The sequence below is a fragment of the Puma concolor genome, chromosome A2 (genome assembly GCF_028749965.1).
Source record: "Puma concolor isolate L17-30 chromosome A2, mPumCon1.1.hap2, whole genome shotgun sequence".
Taxonomy (NCBI): domain Eukaryota; kingdom Metazoa; phylum Chordata; class Mammalia; order Carnivora; family Felidae; genus Puma; species Puma concolor.
This window is the reverse complement of record NC_141668.1, coordinates 154678158-154698239: the sequence shown is the minus strand read 5'-3', so window position 1 is coordinate 154698239 and position 20082 is coordinate 154678158. Positions and strand designations below refer to the sequence as shown.

Genomic DNA, 20082 nt, shown 5'->3' with positions numbered 1-20082 from the left:
ACGGGTGTTGACTGAAAGGGGTACATGCACCCCAATGTTTTTTGCCAGTGCTATTGACAACAGCCGAAGTATGGAAAGAGACAAAATGTCCATCGACTGATAAATGAACAAGATGTGGTGTAGGGGCGCCTGGGTGGATCAGTTAAGCGTCTGACTTCAGCTCAGATCTGATCTCACCATTCTTGAGTTCGAGCCCTGTGTCGGGCTTTGTGCTGACAGCTCAGAGCCTGAAGCCCACTTCAGATTCTGTGTCTCCCTCTCTCTCTGACCATCCCCCACTTGCATTCTATGTCTCTTTCTCAAAAATAAACATTTAAAAAATTAAAAAAAAAAAGACATCACACACACACAGAGGAATATTACTAGGAGATCAAAAAGAACGAAATCTTATCATTTGCAAAACATGGATAGAACTAGAGTATACTAAGCTAAGCAGAATATGTCAGAGAAAAATATATGATTTCACTCATATATAGAATTTAAGAAACAAAACAGATGAACCTAGGGGAAAGGAAGCAAAAATAAGATAAAAACAGAGAGGTAGACTCTTAAATACAAAGAAAAAACAGGGCTGCTGGCAGGATGTTGGGTGGGGATACGGCCTAAATTGGTGATGGGCATTAAAGAGGGCACTTGTTAGGATGAGCACTGGGTATTATATGTCAGTGATAAATCTCTAAATTCTATTCCTGAAATCATTAACACTATATGTTAACTAATTTGGGATTTAAATTTTAAAAATAAATAAATAATAAAGTAGGTCTTCCAATGGGGAGGGGAGGAATACAAATTTAGGGTTCAAATTCTTTGTTAAATGACTAATGAATATTTCATCTAAGGCTAACACTTGCATTAAGTACATCAATATTTGGAAGTTTACTTAAATAATTTTGTTTTTAAATTTGGAACTTGAATCCACCTGAAGCTTAAATTCTTATTTATGACACAAAAAAGAATACAAAAGTTTTCCAGATGTATTTATGCAACCGTTTGGTCTTTTCCCACAAACTGGCACTGCGAAAGTCACAGTAAATTAAATTTATAAACAAATATGGATCTACAGTTGAACCAACCATTCTACTCCACTAAGGGATTCAGCCATTCCTGTGTTGAAATCATATACTATTCATTATTACAGGTTTATAGTTTAGACAGTTATCTATTAAGACTACCACCACCTTCTTAGTTTTTTTATTTAAAATAAATATTTCGGGGGTGCCTGGCTGGCTTAGTCCAAAGAACATGCAACTCTTGATCTTGGGGTTGTGAGTTTGAGCTCCACGTTGGCTGCAGAGATTAAATAAATAAACTTAAAAAAATAAAATAAAATAACGAAGGGTGCCTGGGTAGCTTAGTCAGTTATGCGCCCAACTTTGGCTCAGGTCATGATCTCACAGGTTTGAGGGTTAAAGCCCCGCATCAGGCTTTGTGCTGACAGATTGAGCCTGGAGCCTAGAGCTTGCTTCAGATTGTCTCCTTCTCTCTCTCTCTCTCTCACCCTTCCCTTGTTCAAAAAATCATAATGGCAGACTTATGCCCAACCACATCAACAATTCTGTTACATTTTAGTGGGCTTCATATTCTAATTAAAAACAGAAAATGTGGGGACATTTGGGTGGCTCAGTCAGTTAATCGACCAACTCTTGATTTCGGCCCAGGTCACAATCTCACGGTTCCTGGAATGGAGCCCCACGATGGGCTCTGAGGTGACAGTAAAGAGCATGCTTGGGATTCTCTCTCCCTCTCCCTCTGCCCCTCCCCCACTCACTCTTTAGGCATGCAGCATACACACGCTCTCTCTCAAAATAAATAAATTTGAAAAAGAATGTGGTGAGAACAGACTTTCTAAAAAATAATAAACAGATTTTAAAAATGTGTTTTTTTAGGAGAATAAAAACAAGACTCAACAATATCCTGTTTAAAAGTGATATACTTTACATAATCAAAGTGAAACTAACAGGATGCAAGAGAGATGTAAGTCAGAAATCTAAAGTGTAAGAACAGGGGCACCTGGGTGACTCAAGCATATGACTCTTGATTTCGGCTTAGGTCATGATCTCACCATTAGATCAAGGCCCACACAGGGCGCCGCGCTGACAGTGTAAAGCCTGCTTGGGTTTCTCTCTCTCCCTTCTCTCTGACCCTCCCCCATGCGCACACAGGAGAAGGACAGAGAAATAACTAAACCTTAAAATAAATATTTATTCATAAATAAATAATAAATTTTAAATAAATAAACTTTAAAAACTAAAGCGTAAGAACAAAGCTATGTAATTTACAGAACTGCTATATTGGAGTTGAGTACATGAGGACTAATACAAAAAATGTAGAAGTAAAGAACAGTGTGGTTTGATGAGCTTTATTATTACCAGAGAACCTGGCCTTCAAGACAAGCACTACAATGGCACCTAGAGACACACAACACAAGAGTCAGTTCATCAGGAGGACATGATGGTACTAAATGTATATGCCCTTAAGTAACAGAGCTTCAAAGTATATGAAAATACGTAAGAGAAAAAAAATTCACAGGAATCAGAGACAAAAACAGACAAACCCACAAATACAGTTAACTAACATCTTACTCCTAATAACTGATTTAAATAGATTAAAAAGGGGCGCCTGGGTGGCGCAGTCGGTTAAGCGTCCGACTTCAGCCAGGTCACGATCTCGCGGTCCGGGAGTTTGAGCCCCGCGTCAGGCTCTGGGCTGATGGCTCAGAGCCTGGAGCCTGTTTCCGATTCTGTGTCTCCCTCTCTCTCTGCCCCTCCCCCGTTCATGCTCTGTCTCTCTCTGTCCTAAAAATAAATAAACGTTGGAAAAAAAAAGAAAAAAAAAAAATTTTAAATAGATTAAAATGTACATGGATAAGTGCTCCACCTTCTCATATGTATATTCATTCTACTAGGATTTAAGAACAATTTTTTTTTTTTAATGTTTTTATTTATGTTTGAGACAGAGAGAAACAGAGCATGAGCAGGGGAGAGGCAGAGAGAGAGGGAGACACAGAATCCGAAGCAGGCTCCAGACTCTGAGCTGTCAGCAGAGAGACCGACGTGGGGCTCGAACTCACAGACTGTGAGATCACGACCTGAGCTGAGGTCGGACGCTTAACTGACTGAGCCGCCCAGGCGCCCCAAGAACCATTAATTTTAAAGTATTGCTAAATTTAGAGAACTTTTTAGTCACAGTGTTTTTCTCAATAAGCAGCAAAAGTACACCAAAAGATTGTGAACCATGTAATTTCATAAACATTTTGACCTTGAAAGTTGGTAACCAGGGACACAGAGCAAGAAATGATTCATTCCAAAGCACTGCTAAGAATGATTAAATCACACTAATACTCTCATAGTCGAGACAGAAGAATACAAACCATTTTTTGGAAGTACCACTTCCTCTATGTTGGGTACTGGTGTTGGGTCTTCCATGTCCTTGGTAAGATCTTCTTGCTCATCTTCCTCTTTCTGACTTCTGCGCTTCCCATAAAGACTAGCTTGGCTAAAACACACAAGGTATGTAAATATGTAAATAAGAATGACTATAGCTACTCCTAGCAGACAATTTCAAAGGCTTTACCTCATTGTTATAATCTATGCTGAGAATTGCTTTAAAAGACAAATAGAAATTAAAAAAAAAAAAGTAGGTACATTCCCAAATTACATCTAACCAGCCAAAAGGAAAATAAAGGTTATTGGGCATAAGAAATGAGTACAGAAATCCTACGATACAAATTGCAGACAGCATCCTAAAGGGTTTTAAATTAGTGTAATAAAAGAACATCTGCTAAGGATATACGGTACATACTTTATCTCACATCATAAACAATCACATAAGAAATTTTCTCAAAGATACGTACAACCATATTTTCCTAGCTCTTTGTATCATCCAAATATCAGGAACTGCAAAGTAAAATCACCTAGGATGGTACTATTTTTTTATTTTTTATTTTTGTAAAAATTGCTATTGCTCTTTCTTTAGTTTATTTCAAAACTAACATATTCCAGAAAGCAGATTAGGGTTCAAACAAGAATGGAATAATTCCTTACCTTGAGGAATTACACAGGATACAAGACAGAAATTATCATCAACCTCCAATAACATGATGTGTACCAACACAGAGAAATAAAAATATATTTTTTATAATAAATAAATAAATAATTAAATATTCCAAGAAAATAAGAGTTAATCAGGATTGAAGGGACAGTTAAGCTAACTTGGAACTCTAACAATTCACCAAAAAGTAGGCAATATTTCAGGATGATGAATGAAGGCATAAAGGTATTAAGAAAAGAAATAACCTGTTCTGGGGAGGAATAAGCAGGAACCCTGAGCACACTGACAAGTGAGAAGCAGTGGAGAAAGAAGTGATGGGAACACACAGTGGGCCAGCACGAGTCCTCACACTGCTGAGAGAGTGAGCAAAGTTCTCTTCTAAGAAGGAAAAGATACTGGAATAGATTAGAATCAGATACATAGGCAAAAATATTTTTAAAAATTTTAATAAAAACTCCATGACAATTGTTTAAAAGTGTATGAACCTAAAGGTGGCAGGGAGATAAAATATGTTTAAAAAAAAAAAAAAAGGAAGAAAAGAAGCAGGGAAGATCAATAAAACAAACATTAGGAAAATAAATGTGTTTTTTTGTTAAAGGGAACTTACAATGAAACTCAAATGCCTGCTCAGCTCATGAGGGGACAGATGTATTCAGTTGAAGGACATACACACATCTATCTGGAGACTCAATTTGGTGGGCTTTACACTCAGAGGGGAGGATCACTGTGAGCCTCCTAGACACCATGTCTTGGTTTGGTGACCACTGGTGTCCTGGCACTGCACCTCAGCCCTTAAGTGGGAAGAAGGGTACATCGATTTCAGGCCCAGGAACACCTGGCAAAGTTGTGTGGCTTTCTTCACAGGGCTATCAGGGAGCTCTGAATTCTCTGCACATCAACCATAAGGTTCAGATTAGAGATTTAAGAAATAAGGTTACTCTCATAATAGCTAAAGAAAAATCTATTTTTGTGAGTTTTTTATATCACAGTATATTTGACAAAATGACAAAACTTAGACCTTTTTCACATCCCTAAAAGCTTCCAGGCATAGTTAACAATGGTTCAGATAACCCTACCCTTCAAGAAATAACATGATTCAAGGCATGTTCTGGGCATAAAGAAACGCTAATTTAGCCACAGAGTCAGTAAGAGGAAGCTAGTGGAAAGAAGATACAAAATATATCTTTACAGTCCAGTCAACAGCCAAAAATTTAACCAATTTATAGTCACATGAAAGCATAAATTTTGCAAGCTGTCATTTTCTAAGACGAAAATTATTTTGAGCCAGACAAGCCTGAAATTAAGTATCTACTTAATATATAAATGTGAAGTATTATCTGCCATTTATTAAGTATCTACTTCAGGCCAGAACCTGCACAGGGGCTTTAAAGTCTCACTTAATCCCCAAAACAACTTATTCAACAGAAACCAAAATCCCCACTCAAGCAAGATTTACTAAGTACAAATGTGATGCCCTGAACAAGGCACTACGTTGAACATGAAATGGACATAGGTTCATTTCCTCTAGGAGTCATTCTGATCACAAATAGGACAGGTGGTAAAATGAGAGACACTAATTTCTTGGTGAAATTAGTGAATATATAATTTCTTAAATTCCTTACCAGCCACATTGCTCAATATGCAATTAGATACAGAAAAAAGACTGTATTCAAGGTGCCAACATCAGATGGCCATCTTACAAAGGAGATGAAGAAAGGGGAAGGAAGAGAGAGGGGAAGAGGAAAAGGAAAGAAAGACGAAGAGCCAAACAATCTACCCTCAGACCTTGATGGTGACAGAATTTAGTTGAAAGGATACAGGAACAGGAAGCTGAGCGTCCAGCTTTGAATCCTGACTCTAAGCAAAAATCTCTATGTGACCTTGGAAAAGTCACCTCTCTACCCTGAACCTCAATCCCTGCTTCCTAAGAAAAAAATGTTTATGATACTTCAAAGATCCCTTTCAGTTTTAAGATTCTGTACATGGTTTCCACTCTCACTAAGCTGTGAACCAAAGCTCCAATCCAGAAGCCCAAGGTTTATTGCTTTCCCACAGCTACCCCAGAGAGAGAAAAATGGATTCTCTCTGAATTTCATCATGGAATTGGTGTGGCTATATTTTAAATACAAATTAGATATCGTAGTATATTTTCTGTGGAATATAAAGTTAAATAAGTGTGTGTGTGTGTGTGTGTGTGTGTGTGTGTGTGTATGACGCACTATTATCCAGCCATAAAAAAAAAGGAAATTCTGTTACTTGGGACACCAGGAATGGACCTTGAGGTCATTTTGCTAAGTTAAATAACTATGAGAAAAATAAATACCATATGATCTCTCTTATATGTGGAATCTAGGAAAAAAAATCATACAGGGAATACACTGGTGTTGCCAAAGGCAAGGGGTGTGGAGAATGGGTGAAGCTGGTGAAAAAGTATAAACTTCCAGTTATAAAATAAATAAATCCTGGGGGTGTAATATACAGTATAGTGGCTGCAGTTAACACTATATTGTGTATCTGGAAGTTGCTAAAAGAGTAAATCTTAAAAGTTCTCATCACAAGAAAAAATTCTAACTATGTGTGGTGTTGGATGTTAATTAGACTATGATTATGTCACTGTACAGATCTCCTTGAACACAAGGTGCCTTAGCATAAATACAACGTAAGATGGCCATCAGATAACATCTGACAAGATGAGCTGCCAAAGTCAGCCAACTTCCAGTATAAATGTAAGTCAGCCAATTTCCCTTGAGCAAAACTTCCAGTATAAATGTAAAAATGTGGAACATCCTTTAGAGTTTGTTTTAATGCCTTCTGAGTCACTCTGCAGTTCTTACCCTTTCTTTCCACTTTTCTTCCGGGATTCTGTGGGTGTTGGAGGTGGAGGGGAAGGCGAATGTTTCCTCTTTCGAGCATTAGCTGATGCTTTCCTATCTCTTCTCTCTGGACTTCTGACTGGCTAGGAAGAAGTAAATGGAAATGAATATCAGCCAGCTTTTCGGACTCCTCCATTTCAACAAACCTTTGCCCAAGGTGGGTTTTCACCTAGCTCAGAGCAATTGAAAGGAACATCATTAAGTGTCTTGGACCATCAAGACTTTCTCCTAACCCTCCAGGTGATGCAGCACCAATGGAAATATCAAAACCATCCCCCAAGTATTCAAACTATGCTACAAAACAGACATGCCCAAATCCTGCACAACTAAAATATGTTCCTGTTCACATTATTTCCAGATGGGAAAAGCACTTTCAACAACTACTGAAGAATATGAAACATATGCTATTAGATTAATAATATACAAAGACTGGTGAATAATCTTGTGGAAATGTCTCTGAAACTGCTCCTGACACATCAGTAAAAGGAATATGAGAAAATTTTATGACATAAAAGATGTTAAATAAGATTGCAATTTATGATTTAAAAGTCAATCTACAGAAGTACAAATATCTCTATTTGCAGCTGGCATGATCTTATACATAGATAAGCCTAAGGAATCTAGAAAACACTTTCAGAGCTAAAGAGTTCAGCAGGTGCAGGATACACATATCAATATACAAAAGTCAACCTGTAGATGATAACTATGGATTTCATAAAACAGACAATACAGAGTTAACACCTAAGATGACCCAAAGTACTATATTTGAGGTGCAAAAAATAAAAATAAAAAAACCAGAGATTAAAACATCAATTAAACATTATCTCTGGTACCATCATACTCCTTACAACTATCTGCTTCCTTTCAGAAGCTCTGTAGCATCAAATGGAAATCTGAGTCATTGTACAGAGCTATACAAGAAGCTTTAGAAAAAATCTAAACTGCACACACTGTACAGTAAGTCTGAAGCTGAACATTAAAAAATATTTTTTTTAATGTTTATTTATTTTTGAGAGAGAGGGAGAGACAGAGAGAGCACAGCAGGGGAGGGTCAGAGAAAGGGAGACACAGAATCTGATGTGGGGCTCAAACTCACGAACTATGAGATCATGACCTGAGCTGAAGTCAGGCATTTAAATGACTGAGCCACCCAGGTTTTTAAATTTTATTTATTTATTTTAGAGAGGAGACAGAAAGAGAATACCAAGCAGGCTCCGCACTGTCAGCACAGCCCAATGCAGGACTCAAGCTCACAAAGTGTGACATCATGACCTGAGCCAAAACCAAGAGCCAGACGCTTAACCAAATGAGCCACCCAGACACTCCTGAAGTTAAATTTTTAAAAAGAGCTATTAACGTTTTCTTGTTTTTTTAATTTTAGATAGAGAAAGACAGCACAAGTGGGAGAAAGGGGCAAAGGGAGAGAGAATCTTAAGCAACCTCCGTGCTCAGTGCAGAGTCTGACACAGGGCTCAATCCTACGACCCTGGGATCATGACCTGAGCCAAAATCAAGAGTCAGATGTTCAATCACAAGAGCCACCCAGGCACCCCTTAACATTTAAGTAGGTTCCACGTCCAACGTGGATCTTGAACTCGTGACCCTAAGATCAAGAGTTGTTTGCTCTATCAACGTAGTCAGCCTGGTGCCCGCCCCTAAAAATACAGATTAAATCAATCTTGGGGCACCTGGATGGCTCAGACGGTTGAGCATCCAACTTCAGCACAGGTCATGATCTCGCAGTTGGGGAGTTCGAGCCCCGCGTCAGGCTCTGTGCTGACAGCTCAGAGCCTGGAGCCTGCTTCAGATTCTGTGTCTCCCTCTCTCTCTGCTCCTTCCCTGCTCATGCTCTCTCTCTCAAAAATGAATAAATGTTTAAAAAAAATTCTTTTTAAATCGATTTTTACAGAATCTCCCTAAAAATAAGTGAATAAATTAATAAATAAACCATCTAAATCTGAACAGAAATGGCTATGGGCAGACCTGTTTAATAATGTGATGTAGAAATGAGACTATTCCTAGTGACAAAAAAGACTTGGTTGGAAATACAGTAAAGGAAAACAAATATGTAAGCATATGGGGGGGGGGGCGCTAAATAAAAAAAAATAAGATTTAAGTCAAATTCCAAAGCAAATAAGGACAAATTAAAAATCAAAGGCTATGAAAACGTCCCAGTTTCTTTTAGGTAGGCTTCATGCCGACTGCAGAGCCCAACGTGGGTCTTCAATTCACAACCGTGAGATCCAGACCTGATCTGAGATCAAGTGTCAGACACTTAAATGACTCAGCCACCCAGGCACCTCGAAAAAGACCCACTTTTAAAAAATTTTTCTTAAAAAAATACACACAGCATGACAAAGAGTTTTAGTAAGAAAGTGTCAGCTGAAAAGAGATATGAAAAAACTGTACATTCTAAGTGAACAGTTAAAAGTATTTCTGTCTCAACAATTTTTCAAAGAAATAAAATACAAAACAAAAAGCAAAAACTTTATGTGTCCCCAGTAAAAGGGAATGAGAATCTTACCGAAGCGGGTCATCAGCCAACAGACCAACACATCCAAACCTTCTTCTCAGAACCCCCTCCCTCTCGTGACGCATCTACCTCCCAAGTTGTGGCTTCTCAAGAATCATGGATAAATATTAGGTGGTTGGGCTTCTTAACACTTTAAAGAGTAATAAATCTCACATCCTCCCACCTTAAAAAAGGGCTGAACCATACCTTTGAGACCTTGAAGGCCTATACTTTGTACTACCTACTGTGTATGTATATGGCAACAAAGCTATTGAAAACTACTAAGACAAAACCAATTTTCCCTTGAAAAATCAACACCTAAATTAAATTATCCCGTGATAATATTTGGTTCACAAAATTAAAACTCAGATCTAGAAAGGAAAATCAACTACACTAGGGGCGCCTGGCTGCCTCAGTTGGTAGAGCATGCGACTCCTGATCTTGGGGTTAAATTCAAGCCCTGTGCTGGGTGTAGAGATTACACAGAAAAATCAGCTGGAATGCTGCCACACTGCATGCGTCACTTGAAATCTCAATGACCCTTTGAGACTTCCTTGCCCCTTTTGTGGGAATGCCAGCTCCTGAGACGGCTGTATGGCCATTTGGTAACTTTTTATATAATATACCTGATACACCTTGGGCTGTATGTGAGAGTTTATTAGTGAAAATCTGACAACAATGAGGCCCAGAGAAGAAACAGCTAGAGGAGAAAAACGGTACCAAACCAAATACCTCTTCATTCTTTGTTGAAATTCGCTGACGAAAACTCACAGGCTTCCTGTTCTCATCCACCTCATAATCCTCCTCATTCATCCATTCATTGAAAACATCAGTATCCAAAATCCATCTTGCATGAACCTAAAACCACAATGAAGCATGTGTATCTATATAAATAATAAATCACTACAGTTTGTATAAAGTATTCAAAACAAAAGAAGCTGACTTATTCTCAAAGCCTCAACTGCATAGAAGAGTTTAAAAACGAGACCATTAAAGACCTGTGAATGGCAACTTAACCATTTCTAATTTTTATTTCATGTTACTGAGTATAGTAATAAAGCATCATTGGTTTTGCATAGACTGAGATTTTTAATTTTTTTAATGTTTATTTACTTTTGAGAGAGAGAGAGAGAGAGAGAGAGACAGACAGACAGAGGGGGAGGGACAAAGACAGACTGGGACATAGAATCAGAAGCAGGCTCCAGGCTCTGAGCTGTCAGCAGAGCCGGACACGGGGCTCAAACTCACGAGCCATGAGATCATGACCTGAGCCGAAGTTGGATGCCTAACTGACTGAGCCCCCCAGGTGCCCCTCAAGTTTTGATAACTAAGACCCTTATATTTGATAATCATGTCATTGTTATTTCAGCTTTATTCAGTTATAACTGAAAAATAAAATTGTAAGATATTCAAGGTGTACATTATGGTGATTTGATATGCATATACACTGAGAAAGGATCCTCCCATCTATTAATTAACATATCCATCACCTTACATACTTATCTTCCTTGTGTGTGAGAACATTTTAAGTTCTATTCTCTTAGCAAATTCCAATTATACACTAGTGTTATCAACTATAGTCACCATGTTTTACCTTAGAACTTAGAACTTCCATATAAAACTTCCATAGAACTTAGAACTTCCATATAAAAGCACTATCATGCAGTATTTACTGTTCTCTGTTTGGCTTATTTCACTACTCATGTCATCTTTATCTTGATGAAAACCACTGATAAAAATTCAACAGCAATAGGCCAAAGCTAGCCATTGCTCTAGGCATGAAGGATGTCTTTATGTTTATGCATTTGACAAAATTCTAAGGAATGACGAAAGAGAACATTTACAGAGCGTCAAGTACACAGGTGCTTTCTAGAAACCTTTCAGGAATAGCCAAGGTAGGGGAGCGGGTGGAGAAGTGAAAATCAGATTCAGGATTCTTACAAGCCCTTTACATGGCAACTTCTCTTGTTTTGTTAATGTTTTTGAGTAAGAATTAATAAAATGATGGGTTTTGTGAATGTTATATACATACAGATATTTAAACCACAGACCTAGCTTATAACAGGAATTATCCAATACAATTTCTCATAGGGAGTACACTAGAAATTGGGACTAGACAATTCTTCCCTGTGTAGACAAATGCAAAATAATTTCAGCATGAAAATAATTAAATTAAATAAGTTACTGACCACTGAAAAACGAGAACTCCATAAATCCATACTGGTAACAAATAAATAAGGGGAGAGGAAGGGCTCTTGCTTATAGAACTCTGAAAGCCAACTGGTAAATATGGAGGAAGGGCTGGAATAGAAAATTATCACTGTGCAATCATCAAAGAAAAGATTGGCTCAGGCAAGAATTTCAAGTTGATGCTAAATCTGGGTGACGAATGGAGAATTTTGATGGGAAGCAGGATATCTGTATGGTCTAAAAGAATCTCTTACAGATTGCTTATAAATTGCAAGTGAAAAAAAAAAAAAAAGGAACTATACAGTGGATCCATCACAGCACACCTTAACTGGGTGATCAGTGTCACCACCCAGTAACAGATGGACAAGGCATGCCTCCCAGTATGACGCCCTGAGAAGGACACAACATCACTTATGCAATATTCTGGCTAGAATACAGAACCTGATTTAACCATTAAAAAAGATCACAAATGCCAAATGAGAAATATTCTTTTCAAATTCAAAAATGTCTTAGGAGGCAAGGAAATACCAGGATAATGTTTCAGGTTAAAGGGAACGAAAGAGACAGGATATTTTACTGTAACAGCTGATATTAAACAGTATTCTGTAGCAGAAAAAAATGCTACAAAAAACTTTTTTGGGTCACTGACAAAACTGGAATACAGACAGTAATGTATTGTGGCAACATTAAATTTTACTGAATTTGACAACCGCAATGTGCTCATGTAGGAGAATCTCGTATTCTTAGGAAACACAAACATGTCTTAAAGGCCTGTGATATATGCATCTTTATCTCAAAAGGTTATGAATAAAAAATAAAAACACACAGAGAAGTGATAGGTCAGAATGGGAGTAAAATGTAAAAAATAGGCAAATCTGGATAAGGGGTGTACAGGTATGCCACCTACTATTCTTACTCTTGCAATTTAAGTTTGAAAAATTTCCAAATAAAAGGGTTTCAAAAAAAGACTAAATTGTTAATTCCAGCTTCCTCATATGAAATCTGAAGCTTTAAGTCTTTCTGAACGTCACACAACTCAAACTAGGTTGAATCAGGTGTAACATCTAATATTTTAAGTGTTCAGCATACCACATAAAACAGCCAATAAAAACTATGTATAATTACCATTTCTCATGGAAAGTGAGATCTCCCTGCAAAAATAACTGATTCCAGGACTGGGATATAGAACTGCAAAAAGAGGCTGGAAATTCTTTTTGTCCCAGAAAATAGGAAATATGCATAAATGAATCGAATAATACCAAAAAGTCACAGGAGGCAGCTTAAAGGAGTTCCCACTGGCCAAATTCTGGACCATTCATCACAGTGAAGAATGGCAATAATGTCACTGCTCCACGACTGCATAGTGAGACTACAGATACATGTAGAGGGAGAAAAGAAAGCTCATTACCATGTAAAATGTCAGTAACAAGCATAGAATGGACAGAGTGAGAAAACCACTAGTAGTAACTAATTCAATCAGGCAGGAATTACTTACAAGTGAGCAAACTTAGGGATACAAATTTGATGAAGAAAAGGATATTTATATAATGTCAAAGTATTTCTGCATATTTTTAATTTCAAGAAGAAAAATGGTAATGTTACAGTGGGAAAACCAGGCAGATAATACCTTAACAATGAGCCATAATGGGAAAAATCAAAACACATGCCCCCTGATGTGACACACTGAGACCAGAATACCACTGAAGTAGTTTTGCAGCCAAAAATGCATAGCCTGAATATAATAACGAGAAAATATCCATATAAATTCAGATTCAGACATTCTAAAAACACACACACACACACACACACACACACACACACACACACACAAATCTAGCTTATACATTTCAAAACTGCTAGTATCATGGAAGAAAACGGCTGAAACTTCAACATTAAAGTAGACTAAAAAGATCTAACAACTACATGCAATGTGTGATCCTGAACTGGATCCTGGATCAGGGAAGAGACTCCGTATAAAGCTTACTCTACCGGGGTGCCTGGGTGGTTCAGTTGGTTAAGCGTCCAACTTCAGCTCAGGTCATGATCTAACAGTCTGTGAGTTCGAGTCAGGCTCTGTGCTGACAGCTCGGAGCCTGCTTTGGATTCTGTGTCTCCCTCTTTCCCTGCCCCTCCCCTGCTCATGCTCTGTCTCAAAAATAAATAAAAACATTAAAATAAATTTTAAAAACAATTTAAAAAAAATTTATCAATGGGACATTTGGTGCAAACAAAATATAGGCTCTGTATCAGGTATTACTATTGCTTCAAAAATTAAATATCCTAGGGGGCGCCTGGGTAGCTCAGTCGGTTAAGTGGCCGACTTCGGCTAAGGTCATGATTTCGTGGTCCGTGAGTTCGAGCCCCACGTCGGGCTCTGTGCTGACAGCTCAGAGCCTGGAGCTTGTTTCGGATTCTGTGTCTCCCTCTCTCTGACCCTCCCCCGTTCATGCTCTGTCTCTGTCTCAAAAATAAATAAACGTTAAAAAAAAAAATTTAAATATCCTAAATAACGAAAAATAGGCGAATCTGGAAGAAGAGCATAAAGCAGCATTTTGTTTTGTATTATTCTTGCAACTTTCAGAATTACTTCCATGTTAAAAGCCAAAAAATGGGGTGCCTGGGTAGTTCAGCTGGTTAAGCATCCAACTTCAGCTCAGGTCATGATCTTACAGTTCATGAGTTTGAGCCCATGTGCATGGGGCTCTCTGCTGTCAGTGCAAGCCAACTTCAGATCTTCTGTCTCCCTCTCTCTCTCCTCTGCCTCTCTCTCTCAAAAATAAACATTCTTTAAAAAGGCAAGAAAATAAGAGTTAATACGTGGATTATTACTATTACAATGCCTAGAATAGAAATGACTATTATAAGAGCCATGAACACGGTTTCCAGCCTTCCTAAATGACACGACCAATGTTCAACCGTACTCCTCACGCGCCGCTCTCAATTGTCTCAAACCACAAGGTAACTGGATTCTGGGGTCTCCTCAAGCACCACTATCTCGTAGCCATGGATATCTTAATAGGATGACAAGAAAGATCCTCATTCTGTATTTCCTTGAAACACAGTTATGGAAAAGAGCTGAGAAATGCTATTAAGTTATACAAGAATGTTTTTATTTATTTTTTTATTTTTTTGTTTTTTTTTAAATTTTTTTTCAACATTTATTTTTTTGGGACAGAGAGAGACAGAGCATGAACGGGTGAGGAGCAGAGAGAGAGGGAGACACAGAATCTGAAACAGGCTCCAGGCTCTGAGCCATCAGCCCAGAGCCCGACGCGGGGCTCAAACTCACAGACCGCGAGATCGTGACCTGGCTGAAGTCGGACACTTAACCGACTGCGCCACCCAGGCGCCCCACACAAGAATGTTTTTAAAAAGGGATCTTTCACCTTCCATGGCTTTTCCGGAATTGGGGGATCTTCAACTTCTGCATCAACATCATTACTATGGACCCAAGTATCATAGCTACAAAGGAAATGAGAAAAGGGAAAAACAGATTAGAATTCAGATTCATTCACTAAAAAGACTTTTCATCAAAAGGTAAAAATATATTTTAGAAATACTATTAGGATCTAGTAACATAATATTTCATACATTTTTGTTTCTGCTACTCTGACAAAAAAACTCTTCTGTAGAGGTCTGTAGTGATCCTGACACTGTTAAATCCAAAGTTCAAGCCTCAGTGCACAGAATTTTAATGGGTAGATTACTCTCTCCTCAAAGCCACTTCCCTCACTTGGCCTCTAAGACAGCAGTATCCTCCAATGTTCCTTCTAGTCACCAGCCTCTCCTCAGTCTTCAATGCCAGTTTCTCCTCTTCTCCCAAACCTCTTCAACACTGGAAAGTCCTAAGTTTCAGTTTTTGAAACAATCCCTTTCTTGTCTATTCATTCTCTTGATCTCACACAACCCTATGGCTTCAACTATATACTCATCTGCCCTTTTCTCTAAATGCCAGACTCATGAATCCAACTGCCAATTCTGTATCTACCTACATGTTTACTAAGGCTTTCAAAACTAACACTGAATTTAAACACATAATGCCATCCTGACCTCAATAACGTGCCCTAGGCAATCATCTCCATCTCAGTAAATGCCAACTCTATCTTTCCAGCTGTTCTGGCCAAAAGCCTTGGAGACATCCCTGACTTCACTCTCAATCACCTCCTATAATCCAACCATCAGCAACTTCTATAGTTTGTTCCACCTTCAAAATATGCCCAGTATCTACTTCTCACCCTTCTACTTCTGCCCAAAGCCCGAGTCAATTTTTCATAAAGCAGCCACAGTGATCCTTTTGAAAATCAAGTCAGTCCACATTATCAGTACTCAAAATGTTCCAACAACTCCCACACAACTCAAAGTAAGAGCCAAAATCCTTACTGGATTGCCAAGGCCTCATGATCTAGTCCTGTGACTGTCACTCTGAGTCCATCTCCTAATACTCTCCCCTCACTCATGTTATAGTCAAGGCATGTGGGCGTTTGTTGGGTTCTTTAAACATGCCAGAGGCAGTGGCCACTTCAAGCCCTTTACAGAGGCTCCTCACTACCCAGGAATCATATGGCTCACCCTCCTATCTTCACATCTCTTTGCTCAACGGGTTCGCTCTTTCAAGTACTCCTCCTGCTCCTCCACAATTTTGAAATGAGCATAGAATTATCTACCAAACTGAAACTGTGTCAATGCTACTATACTAGCCAACAAATTAACTGTAAAACCAAGAGATACCTAAATGAAACACAAGTATGGTAACAAGCATGGGCTTCCTGTAGCTACTACTCAGAAGTTAATTCAAAAGCGTCCGGAACAAGCACAGCTCTACATACCTATTCACAGCACTCTGGTAAGTTTCCCAGTAACACTTAAAACATGAGTTGGAGAAAAAAGTTCCTTTGCCAAGTTATGAATTATACCAGGTAAAGATTACAATGATGAGTCTGATAACCTTACATTCTCTCAAAGTCTTGAGTTCAAAACATTATAAAGATAGAAAGGCACAAACTCGAGCAATCCCCCCTTCCCAGGGTCCCCCATTCCACACTTTCAGTTATCCAGTCAAACATGGTTGAAGACAGATGGTCCTCCTCCTGACCTTTCATCAGAAGGTCGACAGCAGCCTAAGACAACACCACAGTGCCTGTGTCACTCACCTCACTTCAACTCATCACGAAGGCATTTTATCATCTCACATCATCACGAGAAGGGTGAATACAGTACAATAAGGTATTCTGACAGAAGAGAGACCACACTCACGTAGCTTCTATCACAGTATATTGTTACAATCATTCTATTTTATCATTAGTTATTGGTGTTAATCTGTCACTGTGCCTAATTCATGAATTAAACTTTACCTTAGGTATGTACATATAGGAAAAAATATAGCATATGAAAAGTCTGGTACTATCCATGGTTTCAGGTATCCACTGGGAGCCTTAAAACAAATCCCCTGCAGATGAGGGTGTCAGGGGGACTGCTGTAGAGTTAATAAAGAAAGTGAACAGTGAACAAGGCCCTTTGAGAAGACAAGACTCACACTAGATGCTTTATCTTACGTGATACATAAAGAAAAAGTTGGCAAACAGGCTAACATGTTTTTACTGTTATATATTTAACATCTCTTATTATTATAAAATTTATTTCAACTGTATACTTACGAAGCTTGTCATCACAAATTCGAGTTTCCACCTAAATGTTTCAAAGGGCAAATTGATTTCCTATTAAGACTTCCTACACCCTTGGAAGGTTTAACAGTACCAAGGACTATTTGATGCCTCAAAACTAGAAATGTTTTACAGAAAGCATTTAAATATTAAAAACCTGTTAGTTCATTTAAAGTAATCAATTCTGGTTCAGAAGAGGCTGATTAGCAAACTGACTTAATCTTGTCCTAATCAACTCAACCTATACGAAAACTGTGCATATACTCCTCAAATTTTGAACGTATCTAAAAACATTATTTTCTTCTTCAAAAATACCTTTACAAGTAAAATAGAGAGACTCAAATAGATTAACTTAAAAAGAGTGCATAACCAGACATAATGTGTCATCGTTTGATGATGAAAAATACAAACCTATGCAATAGTCTTATTCCTTCCATAAACTGAAATGGACTCTGATCAACTCTAGATCTAACTACCAATTTAAAGGAGATACAGAGAAAGGAGAAACATGTTCAAAAACACCACAGTGATGCCATTAAAAAAAAAAAAAAAACACAGTGTGGTAAACTTTACAGGACAAGGAACCTGGTTTCTTAAATAATACAATAATACAATGCCTGTGGTGGGAGTAGGGAAGACAGAGACAACCTAGAAACTGAAAAATGTGCTTACAAATATATCAATGAATCACAAAATGTGGCTGAATTCTACTTTCAACAAATATCAATCTATAAAGTAATCATATGTATCACTTATATGATAACGACTGGATAGAGGACACTGTATTAAGGAATTCTGTTAATTTTTTTTAGATTTGACAGTAATATTACTTTACCATTTTTTTTTTAAATGAGGCCTTGTTTTTTTAGAAATACATATTGAAATATTTACTATTAAAATGTTATATTTGGGATTTGCTTCCAATAATATGAGAAGGCTAAAAGTGGATGGGGGTATAGGTGAAGGAAGACTGGTTTCACATAAAAAACCCACAATGGACAGACTCTCGTGAACTTCATGGAAGGTTATCCTTTATTCGGAAGCATCCTATGTAGGTGTAATACTAATTAAACAAGGACCACCATTTTCATTAACATCACTAACATCTAGCTACCTTACAATACTCTTTATATTTGAAAACTGAAACACACTATGAGTTATGATTATTTCAAAGTAATAATAACACTAGGGAAATAAATTTCTGCCAAGAAGAAAAAGTCTCCTCTTTAGACATAAAATAATTCATCCCTTATAGTATGGCATGAATATTTTTTTTGAAAAAATAAATAAAATAGTCATAAAATATCAGAGAGAAAAATTCATTTCTTGAAGGAAACAAATCTAGATTAGCATTCTAATACTGTGCTAAAGGGGTGCTTTGGCAAATGCAGCAACCTATCAGTTTATTAAGATAAATAAAGCCATGTGACTGAACTGAGTTCCATAAATAAGAAAAATCAGTAATACTCAAAAAGTGAGATCAAGCAATGAAACAAAGTTGTCATTATTGAGAAAGTGAAACTACATGTAAATAAGTCTGGCTTGCACGGAGATTAAAAATCTTTGTCCCATATCTTAGGACATGTCGACATTACCTGTCTGGGTAAAACCCCCAGTGCACTAACACCTGCTTATCTTTTCTCATCACCGGTCTCAACCATTCTTCTGAAAGGGAAAAAGAAAATACTTTAGTCGGGCTGACAAAATAAATGAATAAATTATTATTTTAACTAAATTTCTACTTAGAATTTTTAGTTTGCTAGTAAGCAAACTCCAAAAAATTCTTCTCATAATTAAACATTGTGTCTATCATATTAAGGAGAAGTTTTTCAGCCATGTATTCAGAATTACTAGATTCTAGACCTATTATCCATTGCTCTTAGCAAATCCAATTGTCCACACAGTAAAATACTCTCCTCCTTTCCACCTGCCTGTTTGTCTGCAATTCCATCTAAATCATGAACACTATATATTCTTTACTGCCATATTTTCCATGTAAAACCTCTCCTCCCTTTTTGTGTGAAGCTTTACAATTACTGTACATTTTTCAAGGTGTAAGTCATGCTTCATGTCCTTGATGGAAGTTTTACTACATGGTCTTCTTCCTCTATATTTACTGCCTCTGGCATCCTATAGAACTTCACACAGTGCTACACCAAAGCTTTTATCAATACTATTTTTACTATTTTTTAATGGCATCCTGTTAATTTAGTCCTTCCATCAACAATGTAAGCAGTATGATCACATTGGATATTTTTATTTTGAGCCTCCTTAGCAAAGATAGGTGCAAATTTATACAACAGGATGATTCTTACTGATTTTAACCATAGTTGGATTATATCTACATTTCAGCACTTGTGTGTCTGTTTCTTTGGTAGTCTAAATTTAGCTTAATAACCTGTTTCTATTGCTCAGAGGGAACTAGTCAAGTAAGCCCTTTGAAACCCAAGAAATAGCAAAATAGAACAACAAAGTGAAACCAGCTAAGTAAAAGGGGCTTTACGTTGCCAATTTCAACAAGAAATAGCCCCAGGTTCACTGACTAAAGGCATGAAAGACCACATACCTCTGTGTGTGTGTGTGTGTGTGTGTGTGTGTGTGTGTGTGTGTGTGTGTGCGCGCGCGCGCGCGCTTTATTTTAAGTAGGCTCCACACCCAATATGGGGCTCAAACTCACAACCCTGAGATCAAAAGCCAGCTGAGTGTCCAGTACCTGTGTTCTTTTTCAAGCATCCAATTGCTCACCCGACTATCTTGAAAGAAATGTGAAAAGGAAGAAATCAAGCACTGTTCCTTA

General features: G+C 37.7%; 1 protein-coding gene across 4 annotated transcripts in view; it reads right to left on the bottom strand.

Annotated features, from left to right (window-relative positions):
• The window catches only part of SMARCC1 (SWI/SNF related BAF chromatin remodeling complex subunit C1), a 176185-nt gene that overhangs the window by 110962 nt on the left and 45141 nt on the right, over positions 1-20082 (bottom strand). For all 4 annotated transcript variants that reach the window (XM_086698351.1, XM_086698352.1, XM_086698350.1 and 1 more), the window contains exons 7-11: positions 18881-18950; positions 15012-15087; positions 10168-10293; positions 6885-7006; positions 3371-3495 (exon numbers count right to left, since the gene is read on the bottom strand). In XM_086698351.1, coding sequence (XP_086554477.1) covers positions 3371-3495; positions 6885-7006; positions 10168-10293; positions 15012-15087; positions 18881-18950 — 519 coding nt within the window. The remainder of the gene's footprint in view (positions 1-3370; positions 3496-6884; positions 7007-10167; positions 10294-15011; positions 15088-18880; positions 18951-20082) is intronic.